Genomic DNA, 24,342 nt, shown 5'->3' on the forward strand with positions numbered 1-24,342 from the left:
TTCCAGGGATGGGGCATCCACAGCTTCTCAGGACAAGCTGTGCCAGTGCCTCACCACCCTCACAGTAAAGAATTTCTCCTCAATATCCAATATAAGCCTACCCTTTTTCAGTTTAGAGCCATTCCCCCTTGTCCTGTCAATACAGACCCTTGTAACTGGAGCTGATGAACAGCATAGAGTCTCTTAGTGAACTTCTGAGGTCACTCTCAAACTCATCCATAGCAACATCTTTATACTTTAAACCTGACCTCTGTGGTCACCTTCTTGCTCTGTAAGGTGTTGGTGGCATAGCTTGCATTTCTGGAAGGTTCCTTAGATAAAGCTGGGGGCCGTGCACCATTTCATTGGAAGAAAGCCAAGAGCAGTAATCTCAGCATTCAGGTTTGAGATCAGTTCTCATGCACACTGCCTATTGACAGTGTACAGTTGAGTTTCAGCAGCACAGGCTCCACCCCAAAGTCCTGAGGCCTTTCCCATATTTCCATGTTCTGCCTCATAAGATTTCAGATGACTCATGACTTTCCAAGTTCTATGACACTTTTGCATTGAAATTTTTCTTGGAAACTTCCTTTTTTTTTCTTTTAATCAAGCAGCCACTTGCACAGAGCCAGGTCTTGTTTGTCTTGCTGGGATTTTCCACCACAGGAACCTTAGCTAGCAAAGAAGTGTCAATAAAGCACAGCTACAGTTCACAAAAAAACCCCTTACATTAACCTTTTTCAGTGTGGGCCTCTACATTGCTAGGGGATCAGAAATTCCAAGGTGTGCCAGCCTTCACGAGAAGGTTGAAAAATATGCTGTGCAAGCATTCCTCCCCTCAGCAGAAAGTGTTATGGAGATTTAAAAAAATTGTATTATGTGGTGTAGACATTTTCCAGTCAAAAAATGCCACTGAAAGCAACAACTTCTCCTGTGGAACTATCACAGTGAAAGAAACCTGCTTAGGAGGAAGTATTTTTATTATTAAAGAAAAATAAAAAGAAGGTATACATGAGTCAAAAAGGACCCATTTCAAGCCCCTTTTCCAAATCTCCTCACTAATGCAAATGCCAACATGTATTGCAAGATTTTCCTACTTTTCAGCTGTTTACAGAACTAAAAATACCCTCCTGCAGAATACACCGGCACTTCTTGCTGCTCCTTCTGCAAAAATTTCTCTGTCAGCTTTCCAGTGGGTCTTGGTGTCCCGTTCTAGATCCTGTCAGTCTGACCTTGTGGCTGGCAAAGGTCGTGGAACTGATCATCATCATGGATTAGGCCAGGCAACACAAGCTCATGAAAGGCAGGTCCTGCTTGACCAACCTGATCCCCTGCTGTGACAAGGTGACCCGTTTCCTGGATGGGGGAAGGCTGAGCATATTCCCTACCTAAACTTTAGTAAAGCCTATGACCCTGTTTCCATCACATTCTCCTGGAGAAACTGGCTGCTCATGGCTTGGATGGGTGCACCCTTCCCTGGGTGAAAAACTGGCTGGATGGCCAGGCCAGGAGTGGTGGTGAAAGAAGTTAAATCCAGCTGGCAGCCAGTCACAAATGGTGTTGCCCAGGGCTCAGCACTGGGGCCAGTCATGTTTAATATCTTAATCAATGACAAGAGGAGTGAGAGCACCCTCAGCCAGTCTGAGGATGCCACCATTTTGGGCTGGAGTGTTGGTGGAAGGTAGGAAGGCTCTGCAGAGGGATCTGAATGGATGGGACAGATCAATGGGCTGAGGCCAGTGCTGGGTTTAGATTCAATGATCTTAAAGATCTTTTCTAACCTAAACAATTCTATACTCTGCAGCTACTCTAAGAAATGGCAGCAATGCCAGAACATGCTTATAACAGAGCTGTGCACTGTTACAAAAGTCACTGGTGTACTTTAACCCAAGCCAATAATGCCCCTGCAAACATTTGGAAACAGCTGAGGAGGCTAAAGGGGAGTCCCAGTTCTGTACATTTCTGCATGCTGTCCATGTTTGCAGAGCTGGAGGCCTGTCTCAGCATGTGGAACAGGTTCTTCCTGGACAGCTTCTCTGCCCCCAGCGCAATTAAGGGCACTTAGGGCAGAAAACTGGCACATTGGCCCTGTGACTACAGCGTGTGGTCATTCGACCCTGTGGCCAGGAGGCAGCTCCAGATGGATCAGCCATCTCCTGATCATCCTGCCATCCCAGGAGTTTGCTCTGCTGTATCTGCAGCCAGACAAGGGGGCTGTCACTGATCTAATCACAACAGTTAGAGGTACAGTGTAGGTGGGACCTCGCTTTGTCATCATTTGCGTCTGGGACAGACTGCAAGTGGTCATGTGGGCCAGGTCAGATGACCTTGCAATAGATACAGGACTAGATCTTCATCTGGTTTAGGTCAGTATGGCTTTGTTGAGGCTGGGACAACTCCAGCAATTTCTGTCTACAGGGAGCAGGAAGAGTCAGAAGTGCTGAGGTGCCTGTGTTTAGGAAGGGCTGCTGCCAGGCATTGGCTTGAGCTTATCTCAAGGCGTTTGAAAGGGAGTAGTCACCTCCCAGCTCCCATGGAAGAGGAATAGGAAAAAGTGGTGAGGCTGACACCTTTGCCACCAAGCTTACAAGCCAGCTGACCTCATTAGCAAGTTGGTTTTGGAGGCAGATAGAGCAGCAACGTGGTCTAGGCAGAAAACAAGGCAGGGCTAAAAAATGCTGACACAACAAAATTCTTCTGCTCCTTCTATACCTTCCCAGCCTGCTCAGATTTCACTTGGGAGTGAAGCAATACCTGAGGGAGTCTTACAGAGGTTTTCCAAGAGACTTTGAAGTTTCTTAACTGCTTGGAACAGGAATGCTTTTCTTAGCCCCACTGCTAGTAGCAGGTTCTAAGACCCTCAGACTGGGGTACCTGGGATGCAGAGTCAGGGAAGAGAGTAGATAGTGAAGCAGCATTCTGTCATAAATTTGAGGGGAAAGTAAAGGTATAAAAGATGTGGCAGCTTTCCCAGCCTGCCCATCCCATGAGAACCAGCAGCATTTCTAAAAATAGGAAATTCCTCTCAGTGGGAACATGACAAGTCCATAACCCTCCCCATTAGACATCAGTAGCATTAGTTAATCTATACAGTGTCAGCTTAGCAGAATACCATGCTGTCAAAGTTTAGCAATCCATGAGAGCCACTTTATACCCCTTAATTTCAAAGCAGTAGCTGTTCCTGTTACTGCATCCATGTTTCAAAGAGCAGGAGCAAGGGAACAAGGTTTAAAGGATTGATTCAGGGGCCAAGTCCAGGGTTTTGAAGCATTTCACTTGTCTGAACTCAACCCTGAATTAAATTCACTGCCTTGTTGCTGTTAAAGATGACAGATCTGACAGTCCCTTCCCAACCAGTGTGTGCACTGGCACAGGGTGCTGGTGTTTGTGCTAGCAGCACTCAGCAGCAGGGCTTTGCAAATGGCTCCCAAGCTTTGCTGCAAGGAATGCTGTATAATCCCAGGAAACAAAGCTCTGCACGGGCTCTCTTCCAGGACTGCACGACCATAAAGAGCCCCCTTCCCCCAGAGAGCAGCCCACGAAGTTTCCCAGTGGCAGAGCTGCAGGTTTAGGCCTATCAAGCAATTGAGGGTGATGCAGTCTGTCACAGCTGAAGTGCCCATCCCTTTGACATGCCATGACATCACCAGCACTGACACAGCAGCTGCTGCTGCTCTCAGGCCCTGGTTCAAAGTGTAGCCAAGGAGCTGCCTGCACTGATTTGACCTACTGAGCTCCTGACTCATGCACTGCTTTGTGGTGGGCACCCACAGTGTCACAGGTGTGGTAGCCAGACCCCCTAGGATGCACAGGTGTCATTTACAGGCTTTGTGGGAAATGTTTCCAGGATGTCCTGGCCCAAAGCATTCTGTCCTTCACTGCTTCTGTATTATCAAGACAGCCATTTCTCTTCTGATCTTTTTTACAGACTGGGGCATGAATCTATGTTCACATTTAAAGAACTAATGATTGCATTGCCTTGCCCCTTGCTTTGTGTCCTTTTTGTTAGTTGTTTCTAGGGGAGCATGAGGCTGCAGAGATGCCCATGGGGGAGGTTTGGACCGAAGCAGCACTGTCTTGTCTGCTTTGACAATTTGATAATGATACAAATGCCATCCGCTTGGAAAGCACCGTTCTGGTGTCACATAATGAGCTCAGGCCAGCCTGCTGGGAGGGAAAATGAGGAGGGGATGACTGAAATAAATGAGGACAGAGGGGAGGACCGCAGATCAGGTCATGCAGAGCCAGGACAGGAGTGAGGACTTCCTCATAATTCATCACCCTGTGATGAGTCTGCCCTGCTAATGGAGCCACCTGGCAACAAGAACTCGTGTGCTTCAGTGGCAGTGCCATCCCTGGGGGCTGAGCCTTGCACGCTCTGCTGCCCAGCTGTCTCAGCCTACATCTGCCCTGAGCTGAGCAGATCCAAGCCTGCCAGGCTCGGTGACACCTTGGCCAAGCTGTGTTAGATCCCTCTTTTGGGGTAGTACTTCCTGGATATATCCTGAACACTTACTTCATGTTCACTCTCTGTATGCTGCCTTCTCCCTTTCCTGTGTTAGCAGTGAGCACAAGGTCCTGGCCAGGAGGTAAGGACTGGCAGTGTCATTCCTCATTGGCTTGCTTTCCAGAGTACACTATTCCAGTATTTTCCCAGCCTTCCACTCAGTTCCATTCTGCTGGCTTCAGTGCAGAAGCATCCCATAACCAAGGGAAAAAAACCCTACCCACCAGCCTCACCCTTCTCCTGGGAAAGCAAAATTCCCAAATGACCAGCAGCTTCAGCACCAGGGACACTTAATCACTCACCAGTCTGACAGCAAGAAGAAAAATGCTAATAGCAACAGTCTTGGGCAGTGCAGAGCTCTCAGCCTGGCTGTATCTCAAATAGCCATGCTTGGAAGGGAAAGGCAAACACCAAGGGAATTGATGTTCTCCCACTTCATGCAATGCTGTTTAGGGTACAATGGCAACAAAAAATATTTTTTCTGAGGAGTTTTGTCACGTGTGCTAGCAACAGCATGATACAAACTAAAGACATCCACCCTGAAAGCCTCTAAAAGGGAAGCATTTCAAATATTTGCTATAATACTCCCCACTGGTGATGTTTGCTTATATTCTGTATTTCACTCTGCCTGGGAGGGTGAAAGTGTACTGCTTAGTTTTGACTTTCCAGTTCACCTCCATTACAGCTGCTCTGCCAACCTGCCTGATTTTATCACAGTCTCACTTAACACACACTGTTCCACTGAAATGCTCAGCTCTTAGAGGCACACTGTTCTGCACTTCCTCTTAAAAAACAACACAAAAATGAGTAGAAAATCTGCACAGTTCTCATTTTTATTTCTAGAAATATGTGAAGCCATGAGCCTAACTCTTCTGACCTGAAAGCAGTATGCAAATAGAAGGTCAAGATTATATTTGGGGTTTGAGAAAGCCAAACCAATATTTTGTTTGGTACTGAGGGGGAGAGGGACTGTCTCCATGATTAGGGTTGGAAATACTGATGTATTTTGCAGTTCCAGAACTGGAAGAGCAAAAAAAAAGCAACAGCAAAGAACAAGATTAAATGGCTGCACATATAGAAAGGGCTGTGCTTTTCTCTATTCCTGTTAACATACAGCAAGCATTTAATTTGTGTTACTAAACAAGTCTGATTTTCAGAACAGCTGTGCAGCTTGTCCATTTGTTGTGCACTGTGCACTCCAGAAATATTCTGAATATCTATTGCATAGAGGGAAGATGGTCATGCCATCAGCATCTCATCAATTTGCATTATTTATGCCCATCATGCATTCTTTCAGCATCCTGAGTAACAGTGGAGAAGGAATGTGTTTCCTGGTCCCTGGGAGCTGTCAGTCACTGGTGGCCATTTCAGGCCAGCTTTTCAAACATGATTTCTCCTGAAATTTAAAGTATGAATACAGGAGAATTCAGTTTGTGATTGGATGCTATAGTAAAAAAGAAGTTCCTTGCAATCCCAGCTACACATCAACGCTGCTATGCACTGACTTCTTTGGAAAACTTGGCCTATATTCAGGTGCCTTCTGAGGTCTCAAAATCTGTCTAGAAACTGTTCTAGAATTTAGTTTTTAGAATTGGCCCAAGTACCAGGTAATGCTCAGGCCCATCTGTCACAAGTGGCAAAGATAGAAACTTGTAGATGGGACAAGTTCTGGCTGTGTGTACACAGGAGCTAAACTGGAGCTCTGGGCAATGCTCTCCTCAGTTTTGCTCCACCTGATTTGAATGTGCCTGGCGAGGTTTCATTGACTTTCCAGTGACATAAAGCCAGAGCCCCATCAGGCTCCCAGTCTCTTCCCCACCCTGAAGCCCTTGCAGTAAACAACATGAAAGCAGAAGGCCACACAGTCTGGCACTCCAGCTACTGGTTAATGTAAATGCTTCTTTTTTGTTGTTGCTAGCTGAGAACAGAGACCTGCTGTGCTTTGAGTCTTTTTGCCTTTGCTTTGGAAACCTTAAAGCCTCCAAAAGGTATTTAATGTTTCCATTAGTTGTTGGTACGGAAGAGGAGGAAATGTGGAGCACTGGCAGGAGGATGTAGCTCCCAGTGCTCTGAATCAGCAGCTCCAGGACAGATTATTTCTTTGAGTATAGGCACAGGCAGAAGTGATTGGCAAGCTGGGGCCTGCTTTAGAAATTAGGGCATGTGACATTCAAAGAAATCTTTTCATCCCAAAGGCCTTCTGTGTACTTCCCAACACACCCACAGATATGCATTACAGGAATCTCTTTATATTCCCTTGGGAGGCAGCCACTTCCAGAGAGGAGTATGGCAGCTTCTTACAAAGGTGTTTTAGGATGAGCTGCAATGAGGGGTATCCAGTACCCATCCCTTGCTTTTCATCATCCCTTCTGTTCTCTCCATCCCTTGCTTTTCATCATCCCTTCTGTCCTCTCCTTGCTGGCACCACTAGCTCCTCACCTTGAGAGAAACTTGCTCAAATCACTGTTCTTCCACCCAGTCCCAGCTGTTTCCTCTCTGATACTCTTACCCAGCACCCTTCTCTCTCTAGGGACACCATAACTGCCACCCAACCCAGCTTCCCACTCACTTTGTGTGTCCTCAAAGGGATGTGGAACTTCCCCCTCTCTCCCCCTCATTTTCTTCCTCTGACCATCGTGTGACCTTCCTTCTCCTTCGCTCTCAGCCATCTGTCACATTTGGGTAACACCTGCCCCTCCTGGCACATTCTCCCCCTCCAGTGTGGGCTGCCTGCTTGTTTTGCAATGACATAAGTCTTCTTCCCTGGACTCTGAAGGGCTTTCAGGGAGGACATCACTGTGACCAGTTAGACTAAGCCTCAAAGCTCTCTTACTCAATTACAAAAATTTAAGTCATAAGCTCCCTGGAAGCAGCATTCCTTTCATTTCATCTCCCCGGAGCTGTTCCCTGTCTAGGCAGTCAGTGTTCAGAGTGTCATCTTGGGATGTTTTTCTCAGACAATCAGAGCTAGTCTCCCACTTGACAAATAGGGACACTGCCATAAAACTCTGCCTTGTAAAGTGGCACAGTCTGGTAAATCTTTCATTTCTAGATAACACCAGCTTTAGAAAGATGAGATGAAGCTCCCAGTGACTTAAATTCAGCAGGAAAGAAGTAAATTGCTAAAAGCAGCAGCACAGTTTACAGCAGTAATAACAGCAAGCTGTGAAATAATCTGGTGCAGAGCAGCAGCTTTGGGGTTTTCAGCCCTTCTTGATCTCACTGTTTCCATTCAACCCCACCTGAACTCCACTAGCACAGGAACTGTGGCTATAGTTCCACAAGACAGGAAATCACTAGTGTGTTTGCAAATAGCACAAACTAAACAAACCTAAACCAACAGCCAGTGTAGCTACATGGTGAGAAATACTGAACCAGTGCACGTCCACTCCTTGCTGGTTCAAAATAGCTTTAGACTCTCACAGCCAGGCAGATTTTGTGCTGGATCAGGTATCATCTATCTTCTCACAGTCAGCATAAAGACTGTATCATGCCTGATCTGACTTGACAGAATGTAATTGCATAATCCTGCCAGATCTTGGTGAAATGCATGGTGCCAGGTATTCCAGTGCTGCACAGACAAGAATTCAATAGGCAGCCTGCCTTATGGAGTCTAGGTGGCAAGGTGTCTGCAAGAATATAATTTTCTCTGCAGGCTGAACCTACTGACAGTCCTGCTGACTTGTCAGCTTTGTGTTAAGTCTGTTGAGTCCTTTTCATGCTGTCAGAAGGAAACCTGTCCCATAAAAAAAACATCTGATGGAATAAAATTGTTATCGTGTTCATCTTGACCTCCTGCTACTGCGTGATTTGGATTCGTTTTCTCTTCACGTTCACCTTATCTGGAGGTTGTGAAAGAAGCTGCATCGGTGATGTTAGAGAATGTTTAAATATGCAGCATATTTTTCAACAGGGATGCAAGCACAACAGACAGGAATTACTGAACAGCAAATTCTTCCCTTTACAGTTCTGTCTGAACATCCCTGTAATAATGGTTTTGCATTAATGCAGCTTTGGCAAGCAGATGGCTTCCCAGCCACCCTGTAAGTTCACGATAAAACCGTGCTGAGTTCCATGGACAGCATCACCCACCCTTGAAACACTGCCAAAGCTGAGATAGTGCCTGCCTGCTTTTGTGAGAGGCCTTAGCAACACCCTACAACACAGGGAGACACAAGGAGACATAATGCATTTGCAGTGGAATGAGCAAGGGACACCAGGAACACTCCTAATTTGACTGTAGATGAAGATCAGTTCTTGGTCTAAGCTCACACAGTAATAAACTGCCAGAAGAAAGAGGCAGGCCCAGTGCATCTGTGAAATGAAAAAGGGGCAGGAGGGAAGTGAGGCTATAATGCTTAAGTTTAATTACAGAATAAACCTCATGTGTTCAGGTTTTGAACACCTCCAGCTCTGGCTAGAGCCAGGCAAAATGCCCTGAGTTCTCTGTGGCATTGAAAAGCCCTCCGAAAACGAAAGCTCCAAACGAAATGTTAAAATACTAATCTAAGACCTTCTTTTTAAACACCTTTATTAATAGCTTGCCCTTAGCCGTTTACACTGTCATCTTGCTATTCAAATGCTTTAGTAACAATCTGTTACACACTAAAAGCAAGACTACAAAGCCAACCCCATGAGTCACATCTGTAGCAAATCTCTCGGCACTGTGTGTGAAAACACCACCACAGTCAGTGACTCTGAGCAGACAGCTGTAAACAGAGCTCTGTCCCTTGTCATGCTGTTTGTTAAGGAACTTTACAGCACTCAGGATCATTTTCCCTCTTTCCCTCTATAGTGTTCCATCACTTAAGAACAGAATACCTACACTTAGACCTCGTTTTTCCTGCCGAGTACCCCCATACAGAGGAATGCAGCTGTGATCAGTAGCACTGCACACCCCAGACGTGTTTCTTGCTCAGCTGGGCACCAACAGGAGAGGTTCCCCAGAGCCAGAGGGACATACAAGGGGAGGGTGTGGGCTGGGCTTTTGTCCCAGCATGGGATGTAAAGGAGTCCATGGTGATGTTTCAGAGCAGTCAACAGCAAGTGTTACTCTCCAGGGCTTTGTTCTCTCTTTAATGGAGATATGCAGGACAGCTGTCAGGAGAATATCTCTGAGCAAGCAAAGAAGCTAGGAAAGAAAGTCTGCTAATCAATCTGGACATTTAATGAAGTCCACAGGGGCATTCAGGACTCATTGTATGTTACTGTAGCAGCTGGGAATACACAAAGGGTCTGAGCAGATATTAATTTCCTTTTCTTGCTGGGTAGAGCAACATTTATTTCTGTTAATAGGAAAGAGAGGCTCAGGAAATAGATACCTTTTAAGTGCTACTGTGGATGCAGGCTTGGTACAGGATAAAAAACATGAGAGATAAGCACCTGAAGATACTTTAGAACAAACCTTGAGACCCAGGCTAAGGTCAGTCTCCCAAGTCCTCCGTTAATACCAAAACTACAATTACCCATTTTTTCTATACCTCCCTTCTTTTAAATAATCAGTTCCCACTTTTACTAAATCCCTGCAAGCTGGACTGAGTGTCAGGTGCAAACACTTTCCTTAACTCATTCCAGCCCCTGTTAACACAACAGAGAGTGTAACAGGGACTGTTCCTCTACTGTCAGAGGGAAACCATCCACGTGGTCTGTGGCAGGACATCACTGTAACATTACAAGGCAGCCTAGAGAGCATGACTGTTTTCCACCTGATTCTCCCAAGAAAAAGACTGGACAAAGTAGCTATGGTACAATTCAAACATGTGGCAGCTTGACAAGAAAACATCCCAGTCCATGAGATTTTTACAAGGTTAAATGCACAAACATCTCCAAATAAAGTCACCCTGACTCACTGCTTCCATGATGAAAAAACAAGCTGTGTAGCTCTGCGTGTGAAGAATAAACTGTCCTTCCATGCCAGATGACTTCCAGCCCTGGCAGAAGTGAACATAAAGTCTGTATATCCTCTGTTTAGCAAAGTTTGAGGGGGCATGGGAGGTCCCTGTTTGCACACCCTTTGATCAGCTTGCAGAGGGACAGCTGACAGCCTGAGCCCAGGCTGAGTGAAGTGAGGTATCAGCATCGACTTTGTCCTGCTGCACTGCCCCCAGCACAGGTTAGGAAGGAGTCAGCACGCTGATCTTTGCACCTTTAGAGCAGTGGAGCAGAGCTCCCTGCAGCCAGAACAGCTGAGGTTAAAAAGCTGAGGTTAGCACCTAAGGTTAAAAAAGGCTGTTAACATCTGAAAGCGAGCAGGATCGAGTTTATTTCAATTTTAAAAAACTGACTCGTGACTGTGTTTGAGGTCAGACACACGGACTGAGCAAGATATGCAGCTATCAGTGTAATATAGTGAATGCTCAGCAGGTCTTTGTCAAAGCTAATACTGATTCTGAATTCTCTGAAGTTCTCAGTATCAAACGTAGCTGAGCAAAGAGCCAGGGCCCAGAATTGCTTGTTCTTGTTAGAGGAGACACTCGTGTCCTAGTGAGCAGGACACTGGTGGGACAAACACCTGTCTTTCATTTGAGATTTCTATAGATCCCATGGAAGAGAGCAGGGCAAAGTGTCCACGTGCAAGAACACACACACCTCACACTCCCACACTCTGCCACCCCCTTTTCCTGTAAGGAGCAAACACTCTAATTGACCAGAGCAGAACATTGCCCAGTAATGAGACTTTGAAGTTGTATAAAAGTTCTCAGTGGCAAAAAGTTAATACCAATTTATCCAGCCGAAGAGAAGGTTCACACAGGCTTTACTCCTGACATGAGAGCCAGGATTTCACTCCAGTTTGCTTAGTCATATGGAAGAAAAGGCCAGCATGAAAAAGCAAGATCAGAGCTCAGCTATCCTCCCTTCTGTAGTTCCAGTCTAATGATTGGGATGCACTGCTTGCCCTCTAGGTTTTAGAGGGGACAGAAGGAAAAAAAGGAAGAAGAATAAAAGGGAGCAGGAGGAAAAAGCACCAAACTAATTATCATGTATTTATTCATGAAAGCCAAGGTTAAATTAGTATATTAAAGGATTTGGATGCAAATAGCATTTGCTCTGTCCTGATTTCCCTTAACAAAGTGCAGCACTCTGGTGACTCAGATAACCCCAAATGTTGCACAGCATAGGAGAGCCTGACAGAGCAGGGGGAGAGAACCAGCCAGTCTCTCACCAAGACTTTAAAGTACCATAAAAAAACGCCACAGAGCTAGGAAAAAAAAAGGTAATTTTGTTGCTGTCATTACTATTGTTTTAGGGACTTCTCCACACACTATTTATCATGCCCTGTACTGCTCTTAGAGGTGGACCCAGTCTGACACTGAATCCATTATGTTTAGTCCTGAGGCACGTGAAATTTGAACCCACTGTTCCTGGCCTGTGCCTGCCTCTGGTGTTCGCAGCATTGCTGTGTGCTGAGCGTCAGGCTCTTGGCTGAGTGAACACAAATCATATGGCTTTGTGCACATGCAGCAGGTATGACAGGATGGTTACTCTGCTAGGGAAGGTTATTTGCATGCTGGGTTTTGAATTGGATGGGATAAAGTTAGTCTTGCACAACAAGACCTGAGATTTATTAAGCAGTGGAGATAGGCATCTCAAACCAGTCCAGGTACAAGTATTGCAATGACCCAGCTTTCTGTCTAGGCTATGCTGATGGCCAGGCATTCACAAATACTTCACAAAAACTTCTGCAGTAGGTGTTTGAATACAGCAGTTGCTCCTTGACGTGCATTTGAATGAAGATCTGGAGCAAAAGTTCAAGACTTCTTTGGGTGATCTCTTAATGTGGAGAGGACAAGACCTGTCCTTAACTGTGTGCTGTGACATTTCCACATGAAGGACAGTGCCTCATCTCCTTATCAAGCTACCTGCTCTACTGGGAAAGCCACTTCCTTGCAAGCTTAGCCTCAGTTAGGTGCAGATACAGTTTGAGTACAGCAGGGAGGCTCTCAACTCCCATGTTTGCTGCATCTCTGCTCTTCCTCCCCGCCTTGCAGGTTACGACTTCGCTGCTGTGCTGGAGTGGTTCGCAGAGCGGGTTGACCGCATCATTCTCCTCTTTGATGCTCACAAGCTGGACATCTCCGATGAATTCTCTGAGGTCATCAAGGCCCTGAAGAACCACGAGGACAAGATGAGAGTTGTTCTCAACAAGGCCGACCAGATAGAGACTCAGCAGCTGATGCGGGTGTACGGTGCCCTCATGTGGTCCCTGGGAAAGATCGTCAACACTCCCGAGGTCATCAGAGTCTACATCGGCTCCTTCTGGTCCCACCCACTGCTCATCCCCGACAACCGCAAGCTGTTTGAGGCAGAGGAGCAGGACCTGTTCAGGGACATCCAGAGCCTGCCCCGCAATGCAGCCCTCAGGAAGCTGAATGATCTCATCAAGCGAGCGCGGCTGGCCAAGGTAGGTGTTGGCATAGAAGTCCCAAGCACTCGCTTTGGGCTGTCCGCAGCATGCAGCCTATGGAGAAGTGGTTTGGGCCAGTTCAGCTTGCAGAGCTGGTGGATCCTACTCTTTTTTCCATCCCATTTAACTCAGGCTCAGCATATGAGCCCCATGCCAATATGGGAAGAAAACAACTCCTTTGTTTGATGTGTCAGTCATGGCAGGCCAGAGTAAGGAAGGTAACTACAGATCAAAGCAGGTAGCACTTGAAGGGATCTGGAAAGCAGTTGCTCTGTGGTAGCAGCTTAGGACCAATTCAGAATTAGACAATTAGGACCAATATCAGAATCATAGGGAACCAAGGGAATTTATAAGCTCCAGGTCTTTTGTTTAAAATGTTCTTAACCAAGAAAGATACCTGACTAAGATGGATGCACAGGAGGTGAAGACTCACACAAATGATAAATAAGCCTGTAGTATCCCTGAGTATTTGAAATAAACGGAAAGAAGCCCCTAAAATACAGGAAAAAACCCATATCAATTGAGAAAAGAGATCGAAAGATCCCTCCAAAGCTTTCAGTGCAAGGGTCTTCATTTCAAGAAAAAATGCTTGGTTCACCATTGAAAAAAAAAAGCCACAATGTTGCATAAGTTAAGGACTAGTATTCCTCCTAAAACATTGAACCCATATGTTTGGACTCAGAAGGGACTGTTCCCTTGAAGGCCAAGCCCAGTGGAAGAAAAAAAACCCCACCACTCCCTCCATAGGGTGCATATGAATGTCACTGTATGGTCATGACTACACCGTGGTTTTGCCTTGTCTCAGCACAGACAGAGCACACAGCTGAGCATTTAGCACTGGAATAACAATCCATGGGTCCAGGCAAGCTGAGGAGCTGAGCTTGCTCTTTGGGGTGGGACAAGATGGAGGCAAGTCCTAGGCGCAGATACTCTGCTGAGAGAGAAGAATTTGCTGATGTGCTATTTAACATTTACCTTCATTCCATATAATTTAATTCCCTTCAGGTCCATGCCTACATCATCAGTTCCCTAAAGAAGGAAATGCCCTCAATGTTTGGGAAAGACAATAAAAAGAAGGAGCTGGTTAACAACTTGGGAGATATTTATGCCCGGATTGAACGGGAGCATCAGATCTCACCAGGAGACTTCCCTAATCTGAGAAAGATGCAGGTAAGCAGTGGCATCCTGGCTATCATCCAAGGAAAGGGCATTAGAGTAACTGCAGGGAAGACAACAGAGCCATGCAGACATTGATTGTTGCCACCTGTGGGAAAAGCCTGCTGTAATGTTGAAATGTGCCTTAAAATATGTGCAGGCTATATTTGGGCATGAGCACTTCTCACACATAGAGCTCATGTGAAGCATTACAGCTTCACATTCATTTCTCATATCTTTGCTGGAGTAGCACTTTGCAGCAAATGATTTCTTCTGTTTTTCTTTATTTTTAATTCCAGGTTCCATTTGCAGATTTTTCAGGCCTAAACAATTTATAATAAAAGGAAAGCTGTGTCCTGAAAAGGCTACATATGCCACATTCCTCAAGAGCTATATTTGTCTTTTACTTCACTCTTTGTTTCTAGAAAGAGAGAAAGGAAGGTGTAAAAACTTGAAGCCCCTTTTCTGTTTTAAGTAGAGGAGCAGGCTTTTTGTTCTGCAGACCAGAGACCTGGCCCAGTGTTCACGCAAGTCAGAAACTTCAAAGGACCTTGGATCAGAGCCTTGTATTGTACATTCAGGCAATGCTGGACACTGCTGCATTGCTGTGTGGCTTCAGTCCAAGCAAAAACCTGTTCTGAGTTCTAGCTCTTGAGGTTGCTACTAGTTACCTATGGAAAACAGCATTTGCCTATTTTTGAAAATATATTCTCCCTAAATTGTTGGGAATGACATCTGTGGGGTATAGCTAATAGGACATCTCCTTCACTGTTTGTTAAAATGTGTGTTGAAAAAAAGCCTGTATGAATCCAGCTGGAGTGAATAGTGAGGGTTTAAGGAGTGAAAGATAAAGCTGTAATTCTCTGCAGGCCCTATTCAAAGCCCTTTTGCTTAGCTGTGAAATTACAGAATGTGAGCCATGCTGCAAAGACATGCTCACCACTGATGGCATCTGAAAGATGCACTGCATGGTGACGAGTACCATGGTCTTTTGCCAGGTGGCATCTCCTTCCCAGAGCGCAGAACGGGGAGGGAACGTAGAGCACTGGCTGGAGGATGTAGCAAGAGCACACAACCAGTTTGCCTTGAACTATTTGGTCATTTTCTGTAGGACTTAGGAGAGGATTAAAGTAAGAGCAAGGCCAGGCAGGGAGACCCCATGGCATGCTGAAAGCAGGGCTGTCAGAGGAAGGAATGCCAAGCTCCCCGTTCCTCTGCTGCAGCAGGGTTCTGTGAGCCGAGCAGCAGGCAGGCATCCCCCTGTACACCACTACCCCTCCATACACAGCCACGTCGCTCACCTCTTGCTGTGTTGTCCCATTTCAAGGATCAATTGCAAGCCCAGGATTTTAGCAAGTTCCAGCCTCTGAAGAGCAAGCTGCTGGAGACCGTGGAAGACATGCTGGCCAACGACATCGCCCAGCTCATGGTGCTCGTCCGCCAGGAAGAGTCCCAGCGGCCCACCCAGATGGTGAAGGGAGGAGCCTTCGAGGGCACCTTGCACGGTCCCTTCGGCCACGGCTACGGGGAAGGCGCCGGAGAAGGGATCGACGACGCCGAGTGGGTGGTGGCCAGGGACAAGCCCATGTACGACGAGATCTTCTACACGCTCTCGCCCGTCGACGGCAAAATAACTGGTGCCAACGCCAAGAAGGAGATGGTAAGGTCTAAGCTGCCCAACACCGTGCTGGGCAAGATCTGGAAACTGGCTGACATCGACAAAGATGGCATGCTGGATGATGAGGAGTTTGCCTTGGCGAATCATCTCATTAAAGTCAAGTTGGAGGGTCATGAGCTGCCAAATGAGCTCCCTTCCCATCTCCTCCCTCCATCCAAAAGGAAAATAACAGAGTGAAAGGAAGGTTACAGGGGAGAGGGAAAGGGAAGGGGGAAATAAAAGATCTAGAAAAACATGTTTACTTAAATTATACCTTTAGATGTGAGATCACGTTTGGATTTGTACCTACTTTGCTGTATGAAGAACAAAATCTAAAGCAGAACAAAAAAGTCCAATCCTTCATGATATGCAGTTAACTCTTCCAGTGTACTGTCCCTGCTTTCTAATGTGTAGTCTGTAAATATGAAGGTCAAGAAAGAATGTTGCAAACTAGGAGACTCTGTTAAGCAAGAGTAGAAGAAAACCTGAACAGGGCTGCATTTTTGGAAAGTGGAATAGGCACTAATAGAAATCTGCTAACTGCCAGTATCACTCCTGAGCTTTGGCTGCACCTTCTGCCTTTTCACGGGTCTTGCAAAATTCAGGAGACTAAGATAAACCACAAGGTCTTTGAGCTATTGGCCAAAATAAAGAGCATTTCCTAATTAACATAAGCCCCCACTAAAATACTAGATACTAAACCCCAGAGTTAAGAACTTTAGGAACCTTGATTCACCGTTAAGATGCAAGTTTTACAAACGTTCCCCTGTCCTTAAAGAAAAATAAGTCAATAAAATCCGAAAGAGCTCTGAACCGGGCAGCTGGAGTTCCTCATTGTTCACTGTGGGACAGGCACTCAGAATTCCCCATCATCACTACCTCCCATGCAGTCCCCAGGGGAGATTTGTTCTGCAGGCACAGCCAAGAGAACCACACTCCAAGGGAAGCAGAGGGAGGGGGCCCTGGAGGTGGACATCAGGTGGGTTGGAAGGGAGGAGCGCCGCTTCCAGGCTCACCCAGCGTTTCACAGCCAGTGGGTGGTGTTTGCTCTTTGAACAGTGGTGGCGTCTGTGATTCCTGTGAAGTGACGTGTTTGCTCTCATCGTGCACAGTGAAAGCCACGAGGCCCCGTTCTCACCGTACAGACACAAACCCCGCGCTGTCAGGGGCATCCATCGCAAGGGCAGAACACACGGGGGCACTGGGCAGAGCTTGCTCTGCTCTGTGCCTCCACAAACCTAGCCAAGATGTCAGCCTTCACACACTCTCCTCACCACACAGTTACACTTGATCCCCACCAGAACTTCTACCCTGAGCCCAGAGACCTTCCCCACTTCTTTCATGCTCTGTGAAATTTTTGTTTTCAAGACCCAATTTTAGCAGAAATCCCTCCATTTCCTATTCCATGGCCTAAACACACGCGTGCACGCGCACTCTTCTGGTTTTTGTTGTTGCTTTGGAGCAGCGTGTTGTTCCAATCCTGTTGTCACTTTATATAAGCTGAGCTCCTACTGTGATGAAAAACCAAGATAAGTATAACTTATTTTATATCTCTTGTGTTCATATTATATAGAGAAATATATTCTGTGTATGTAGGATGTGCTTATTGCAGTACATTTATCACTTGTCTTAAAAATTAATGCATTAACCTTTTTTGTACCCTGGTCCTAAGACATTATTAAAAAAGAAAGGCCAGATCTGTCTACTTCTTTATACAGCAAAATGAAAAGCAGATGAAAAGAGAAAGAAAAAGCCTGTTTGTAAGTGCACATTCCCAAAGGTGCATGTACAGATCAGCCCAGCTGGACTCGGGTGTGCACTGCTGAGTGACTGGTTGACATCTGCAACATCTCTCTTTCAGCTGTCTAATCACAACCTCCATACTTGCCAAAGCAAGAGCAATTGTACCTGTGTCGCACCTTGTTCAATATAGGGAAGAGGTAACCACCACATTTCAGTAGAAAAAAGAATATAGTGAAAGAGTTCCTGCCAGTCGCAGATGAGAATGCTATGAATTTATCAAGATCTGGAATGGATGCAAAAAACCTCAGTCTTAAATCTTACTGACTAATTCTATTTCTGTCTTTATTCTTTGTTTTCTGTAGATGTTCATGACAGTGATAGCTGTGCCCAGAGTGGGACAGTGAGAGGCATGGAGTAAGACAGGGAGAGCAGTTAGGATAGTCCTGGGGAAGCATTTGGAGAGAGGTTATGAGCTGTAGTAGTTGGCAGAGTTTCCATTTAGCATCTGTACAGGATGAGAGAGGGGTGAGAGGAAATCATAGGGTGGAGAGCAGAAGCAATAAATGCAAATTGTGGGAAAAGCCAGCAAACTGTGTCATCCCAGTTCAGCTACCCAGTAACCCCCAGTGTAAGTGTCATCACAGGACACATCTGCTCAGGCTGCCCAGCTCTTCCTGAGGAGTTTGCATCCATTGGACTCCAGCTGAGGCTGAGCAGAGCACTGTGAAGCAACCCTGCCTCTGTGTGCGCACAACTGTCCGATGGCCACTCATACAGCACACTGGTTGTGCCAGTCATGTCATGCTGAAATTTAACTCCTTAACAAGCAGAACATCACTGGTTCTCTCAAAAGGGGGTGGGAGAAGGTGAGGTCTTGGCAGTCTTTTCTTCCCTGTACACTCCAGCAAGGTGCTCAGGTAGGCAAAAACTCATTGTGACAGCAATCAAACAGCTTTCAGGGCACATTTGTGCCTGATTGATTGTGCATTTGATTGTTTCGCAAGCCAAACCACTGTCCTGTTGTTGTAGGTGGTAGGTTACTTATCAGTGCCTGGCTGCAGCTGTGCTTTAGACCAACCTCAAAGGAGGGCTCACTGTTATACAGGAAACATTCCCTGTGTTGCTGGTAGCAGCAGCTACCCCCACACCATGGCTGGGCCATGCCAGCACATTCCATGCTCCTGCCTGCTCCGTACACTGTGCTCCTCTCGTCCCTGAGCCAGCCTCTCCAGGATATTCCTGCAGGATTCACCCAGAGGGGCCGGCAGGGCAGCGGCACAGAGCTCTGCCCGCACAGGTCAAGTGTGGAGGAGGTGAATTTCAACACCCCTCAGGAACCACTTGGTGGGGAGAGAGGAAAAAACACCAGCACTGCACTGACAAACGCTCCGTTTCTCAATAGGATTGCACCAGGGACCCTGCTACAGAGGGAATGGGGCAGCTGCAAGGGGGGCTGTGTTCCCAGAGAGGCAGGTTGTGAGCAGTCCTCTTCAGTCAGATAGCTACATCCTGCACATTTCACTTCTGCCAGGCTCCTCAGGAAATTAAAAACAACAATCAAACAAAATCCCGCTAAAACACCAAAGATCCACATCGAACCGTAAATACCCTGTTGTCCATACAGAAATGCATGGAATCCCGTCTCTCCACCACGGCCATGAGAGGATGCGTGTATTTCTCCATCCCCTTCCTGTTAGCATTCAGAAACACATAATCACAAATTATTATATGCAGGTGCTTTTATTGAAGAGTTCTGGGTGTCAGGGGCACAAACCCAAATCTGACTCTGACACGGGTACGGGATGAACGTGTTTTTATATTCTATCGTTATATAACTTTCATGTTAATTATTAAACCTATATTGTTCTATTGCATACATAGATTTCATCCAAGCATGGGCATCTCGTGGTCCCCCTCAAACTTCTAACATAGATTTCTCATGATTCTTCTTATGATTAAACAATAATTTAATTACTAAACAATCATCACATCTAACAGTTACATCATTTATCAGATACCGCTTAGGCAGGTGCAATTTCACAAGATCTGGCAAACACAAATCTAACATTTTCAGAGTCTATTTTTAACATTTTCCAGGGCCCCACTAAGTCTAGCTTCTTTCTAACTCCCCGAATTTTATGATTTTAAAACCTTTTACTATCATTCCCAAACAGCAGCTGCAAATGCGCACACCCCCACACCCCCTTTTCTTTCCTTTTCCCTTCGGAGTTAGGACTCCCTGGGCAATCCCAGCCACCTGTATTGTTTCCCACATCTGTGGAAGGATGTGATTGCCCAAGCCCACCAGGACTCCAGGCCTCCAGCCAGTGCATGTTCCTGCCAGTTCACAGAGCCACGCTCCAGAGGCAGTTATCTGTGTCCAGCAGCGCTTCCTTTTTCCCAGAGCGCTTCTCAATTACCGAACAAGATTTCCCCAGGAGGTTACACAGAGGAACCGATTCATTTGCTGTCTGTGGGTGGGGGATTTTATCATGTGAACATACCACTGCCACTCACTTCTCAGATCCCCTCGTGTCCTTCTCTACCCATCCTCACACAGAAGAGCTTTCACAAGGTCAGAAGAACAAAAAGGCCTTTTTTTTTTTTTCCACCCCTTGAAATAGGAACTGCATTTGGTCTTCTCTCTGGGAAGGATCTAGAGCAGAAACATCTGTACCTACAGGCTTTATGGGCTAATATATGAGTTTTTTTGAAAATTAAATTCTCTCTACTGCGGAACATGACAGGCAGATTAGATCAACAGTGCTATACAACCATTTATTTGAAGGGAAGGATAATAATTACACTAAATTCCCTGAATAAGATTTCACAGGAGGTGAGTAGCTTAGCAAAAGGCAATTACTTCTGGGAGCTGGAATTTAGCCAGCATGCTGAAGTTCAGAGGGAATTTTAATCAAACAGAAAAGGTCTGAATCAGTTTTTCCATCACCTTAAGTTCCAACACAAACTTCATACAACAATGAAATTCAGATTTAAGCTTGGAAACTGTTCTTTTAAGTTGCTCCCCTTATTATGCCTTAATGCTTTGTCCATATGACAGCAGCCTTTGGTAAACGGGCAAATTTATGGGTTGTTTGACCTTACAGAGAGGGACAGTGTTCCTACAAGCACAGCTGGAACTGTGGAAGCTCCTCTAGGAGATCACCTCAGATGACGCTGCACCTCTTACATCACTGATAGCTTCCACCTCCGCTATTGTTTATCTCATGTTTCTTTTATTATAGAGTTTATTATAGAGAGAAGCTGTGGCTCCACACTCAGGCTTAGGTAAATCAGGGGACACAATAGACTATTTAAGCCCTTCCTAGATGCAGAAGTCCTCAAGTCCTTCAAAGCCTTACACATGGGTAGGAACACTCATGGAGAACAGCACTGAATCACTCCAGAGGAGCGGCTTGACTGCTAACATCCAAGTTATTTTTGTGGAGTTTTCATGACATAGCATAGCATCTATTATTTCCTGCTCTTTCCCTTTCCTTCCTTGTGCTTATGAGCCTTTCCCTCTTCTTCCTAGTCCATCCAAGGGTGGGGGGAAAACAAGGCTTAGTTTGGAATCTCAACATGCAAAGAAGTTCAAGGCTAGTGCAGGCAAGTCAATCGCTGTGAAGCATTCCAGCTCCTCTAGGCGCTGCTGAGAGAGTAACAAATCCAGTATTTAAAGCAGGCCTTGGAAACAATTCCTGGGTGACAGGGTCTCTGGGATCGAGATGACCCCAAGATGTGTTAGAAAGTCTCTTTTCCCAGCCCAGCAGTTGAAAAAGGAGTCAGAACTCTTTGACTGCAGTTTTCAAGGTTGTTTATTTTCTCTCATCTCTTACATTCTTTCTCTGACCTGCTGAGGTCTGTTCAGCAGGTCAGTCCGAGGCACACTGCACTGCCCTGAGGCGGTGCTATCTCTTTATACTAAAAACTACGTGCACTTTATTTACAGTTATTTTCCAATACCTATCACCTGTGTTAGACAGTCTGTCTCTACTCTAAACCAATCCAAGAGTGCCAGCGTCACCCAGAACATGGAGGAAGGAGAAAGAAGGAGAAAGAAGGAGGACAGGGAAAGCCCAAATTCCTCCATCTTGGGACCCTAAACCTTCATACTAAAAATCCCAAAATTCTACTTTTCACCCTGTGACAACTATTATCATTCTACTTAAACTCTCCGGACTTGTAATTCTTCATACAAAGCTGGTAATTTGCTCCACGGGTCACAATCAAAGTCACAGGTGCCTTTGGCTGCATGCCAGGGTCTCAGAGCCATCTGCCAGGGGGCTCGAGCCATCCTGGACAGTCAGAGGAATGTCCTGGGTTCCAACATCTGGGTGCCTGAAGGGAGAGAAATCCCTGCTGAGCACAGCGCGTGTCCTCCGCGGCGTGCCCGTTCCACCGAGCCCTTCGCTGTCAAACAGCGCACGAGTTGCTAGGTTTAAAACGGGCTCCTCTCCAGCTGCTGCCCTGAGCTGTAAACAGCCGTCAGCCCGGCCTCGTTAATGCCTGCAGAAGACGTGAGCTGGGAGATATTTGTAGGCCTCGGGTTGGGTTGGATCGCCCTCCTCGCCGGGGCCGTTGCGCAAACCAAGGGCGTGTGCGTGGAATTCCTCTCCTTACGCCGCACAAGTTCCCCGAGAGCAAATGCCAACGCTCGCTGAACAGCTCTCACCCACCACCCCACACGTTCATTAGCAAGATGAGGCTCACAGAAGCTCCTTATAAGGTGAGGCAGCGCAGAGGTCAGTAGGAAGCATAGCTCCCAGGCAAAGTTCTCTGGCCATTTTCTGACCTCCTTCAACCATCAGTTTTCAAGACAGAGTTTCCACTTGCACTAAAGACAGTAGAAAGGTATCAAAATGAAGTTTGCTGCCTCTTTGCCTACCACATTTAAGCCATTCACAACTGACTAGAAGGGATTCCCTGCATCCTACCATCTTTAAAGCTTCCATGTCCCAGAGCACAGGCATCTCCAGTTGTATCAGAGCTGCAGTGTAGCTGCTGTCCAAGCTGGCAGCTCACAGTTAAGTTTTCAGAAGCAGAATTGTTCCCCAGATAGAATTTCAATATCCAGTCCCTCATCTGCCCAGTTGGGAATTTCAATTCTTCTGCATGCACAGAAAGGTGATCGGCAGCTTAAGCTTCCATACCAACTAACTAGCACCCCTCGATCCAGTTCTAGCATGGAACAAACCCTTGGCAAACGAGAGAACTTGCACCATTTGCCACCAAGGGAGATTAGTTCTCTAATTAATATCATCTTTGATGACTCATCATGCCAAAGGAATAAAAACAGACCAATGATCATCTTCTCTGCCAAGAAACACAGCTTGCAAACTAAACTATAAAAAGAGCTGGTGGCATTTTTCCCAGGTCCCACCAGCAGCCACCAACACAAGACAGCAAAGCACACCTAAAGCTCCTCTTCCTTCTCAGCTAAACAATGCTTCACTCTTCCTCCTGAAACTAAGCAGCCTGGGAAAAGGAAAGGAGGTGATCTACTGGTTTCCATTTAATGCTAGTCTAGTGCTTTATAGGCTGCTCAGGGGCAATAGGAAATCCAGTGACTGGGAGAACAATCAGGAAAGAAGTTTTACCGCCCAGAGATGTCTTGCATCTCTGCAAGGAGCAGAGATCTTTAAAAAAAAAAGTCATGCAAACAGTGAATGTCAACCCCAAGTCCCACATGTTTTAATCAAAAAGCATTAATCAAAAAACCCACGTGGTTCAAAGTAGTGATGACACATTGGGACCTGGTTTTTAAGGCCTGGTTCAAACCTGCTTCAGCCAAGGCAGGCAGCAATCAGCTCTCTAGACAAGTGCTCTGCCTTACCAGCTGCAGCCATCAGGTACAGCAATGCTGTGCAACACAAGGGACTGAACGCCTCAAACACCCAGGCCCACAGCAGCCAAACCACAGCCCACGGATCTGACAGTGCCACAGCTGTCTGTGCAACCATGTGACCTTCATGGTGGTGGGCGTTCGGCAGGGGTTTGGGGTCTTCCCCCCTGTAAACACTTCACAGGAATGGAGACTGATGAGGCAGTGAGGTTTGGCAGCAATACTTTCCTTTAAGTTCTGCTGGTTGAATTGCTCCAGCCCTTTCCCTGCAGAATTTTCCCAGCCTCTGTTCCCCGTATCTGTGAGGACAGAGGACTCTGCCAAGCTTCAAGCACAGCGCTTCAGCAGAACAGCACAGAGAAGAGACCACATGCTGCCTATGAGGTGGCAAAGCTAATGCTTGAACAGCTTTTCCTCCCCCTCCATCCTCTACACAGCTGAGTCAAACCCCAGAAGCACAACCTCATCACAGGCTTGGTAGTATTTCAGTACAGACCCAGGGGCAGAATTTCCCATCTCTCTTGAGAACATGGAAGGAGCAGTTTTAGGCTTTGGTTGTGGCTTTTCTCAGACATTCTGGTTCTCCAGGCCACTCCCTGTCCTTCCTCTCCCACACGGGGTTTGAGGAAGTACCAATTTTGTCCAACCTGCACCGTGGGATGGGGGAAGAAAAGTGCTTATGATGGCATCCCAAAAGCCTTGCTAGACAGGCAAGAGTGTTGCTGCTTGTTCTCTGGAAAAAGCCTGTCCATGCAAGGTCCCAGCAAGAGGTGACTTCCCAGCACAGCCCTCAACAGAAGCTGACAAAGGCACAAAGAGGGTCCCAAGGGTTCAGAGGCGGGACTGGAAAACGTGGGAAACCTGCTAGGAGTTGGCCAAGGTGCCATGTCTATACAGCCAGGGCAGGCTGGTGTGTCATCATGACATTCGTATGAAAATCCTTTGCTAGGATTTTCTTCAGGAAAGAAATGTAAACAATAACTATCTGCTGTTGTGGAACGCAACAGATGCATCTGTGATTGGTCCATGTTAGGTGTTTCTACTTAATCACC

At 46.4% G+C, this 24,342-nt stretch overlaps 1 protein-coding gene across 1 annotated transcript in view; it reads left to right on the forward strand.

Moving 5' to 3' along the window:
- Positions 1-17,397, forward strand: part of EHD3 (EH domain containing 3) — a 30,044-nt gene extending 12,647 nt beyond the window's left edge. Inside the window, exons 4-6 of the mRNA XM_038132523.1 lie at positions 12,475-12,887; positions 13,896-14,060; positions 15,373-17,397. Coding sequence (XP_037988451.1) covers positions 12,475-12,887; positions 13,896-14,060; positions 15,373-15,900 — 1,106 coding nt within the window. The 3' untranslated portion in view covers positions 15,901-17,397. The remainder of the gene's footprint in view (positions 1-12,474; positions 12,888-13,895; positions 14,061-15,372) is intronic.
- Positions 17,398-24,342: the final 6,945 nt, after the last annotated feature.

The sequence above is a fragment of the Motacilla alba genome, chromosome 3 (assembly GCF_015832195.1).
Source record: "Motacilla alba alba isolate MOTALB_02 chromosome 3, Motacilla_alba_V1.0_pri, whole genome shotgun sequence".
Taxonomy (NCBI): domain Eukaryota; kingdom Metazoa; phylum Chordata; class Aves; order Passeriformes; family Motacillidae; genus Motacilla; species Motacilla alba.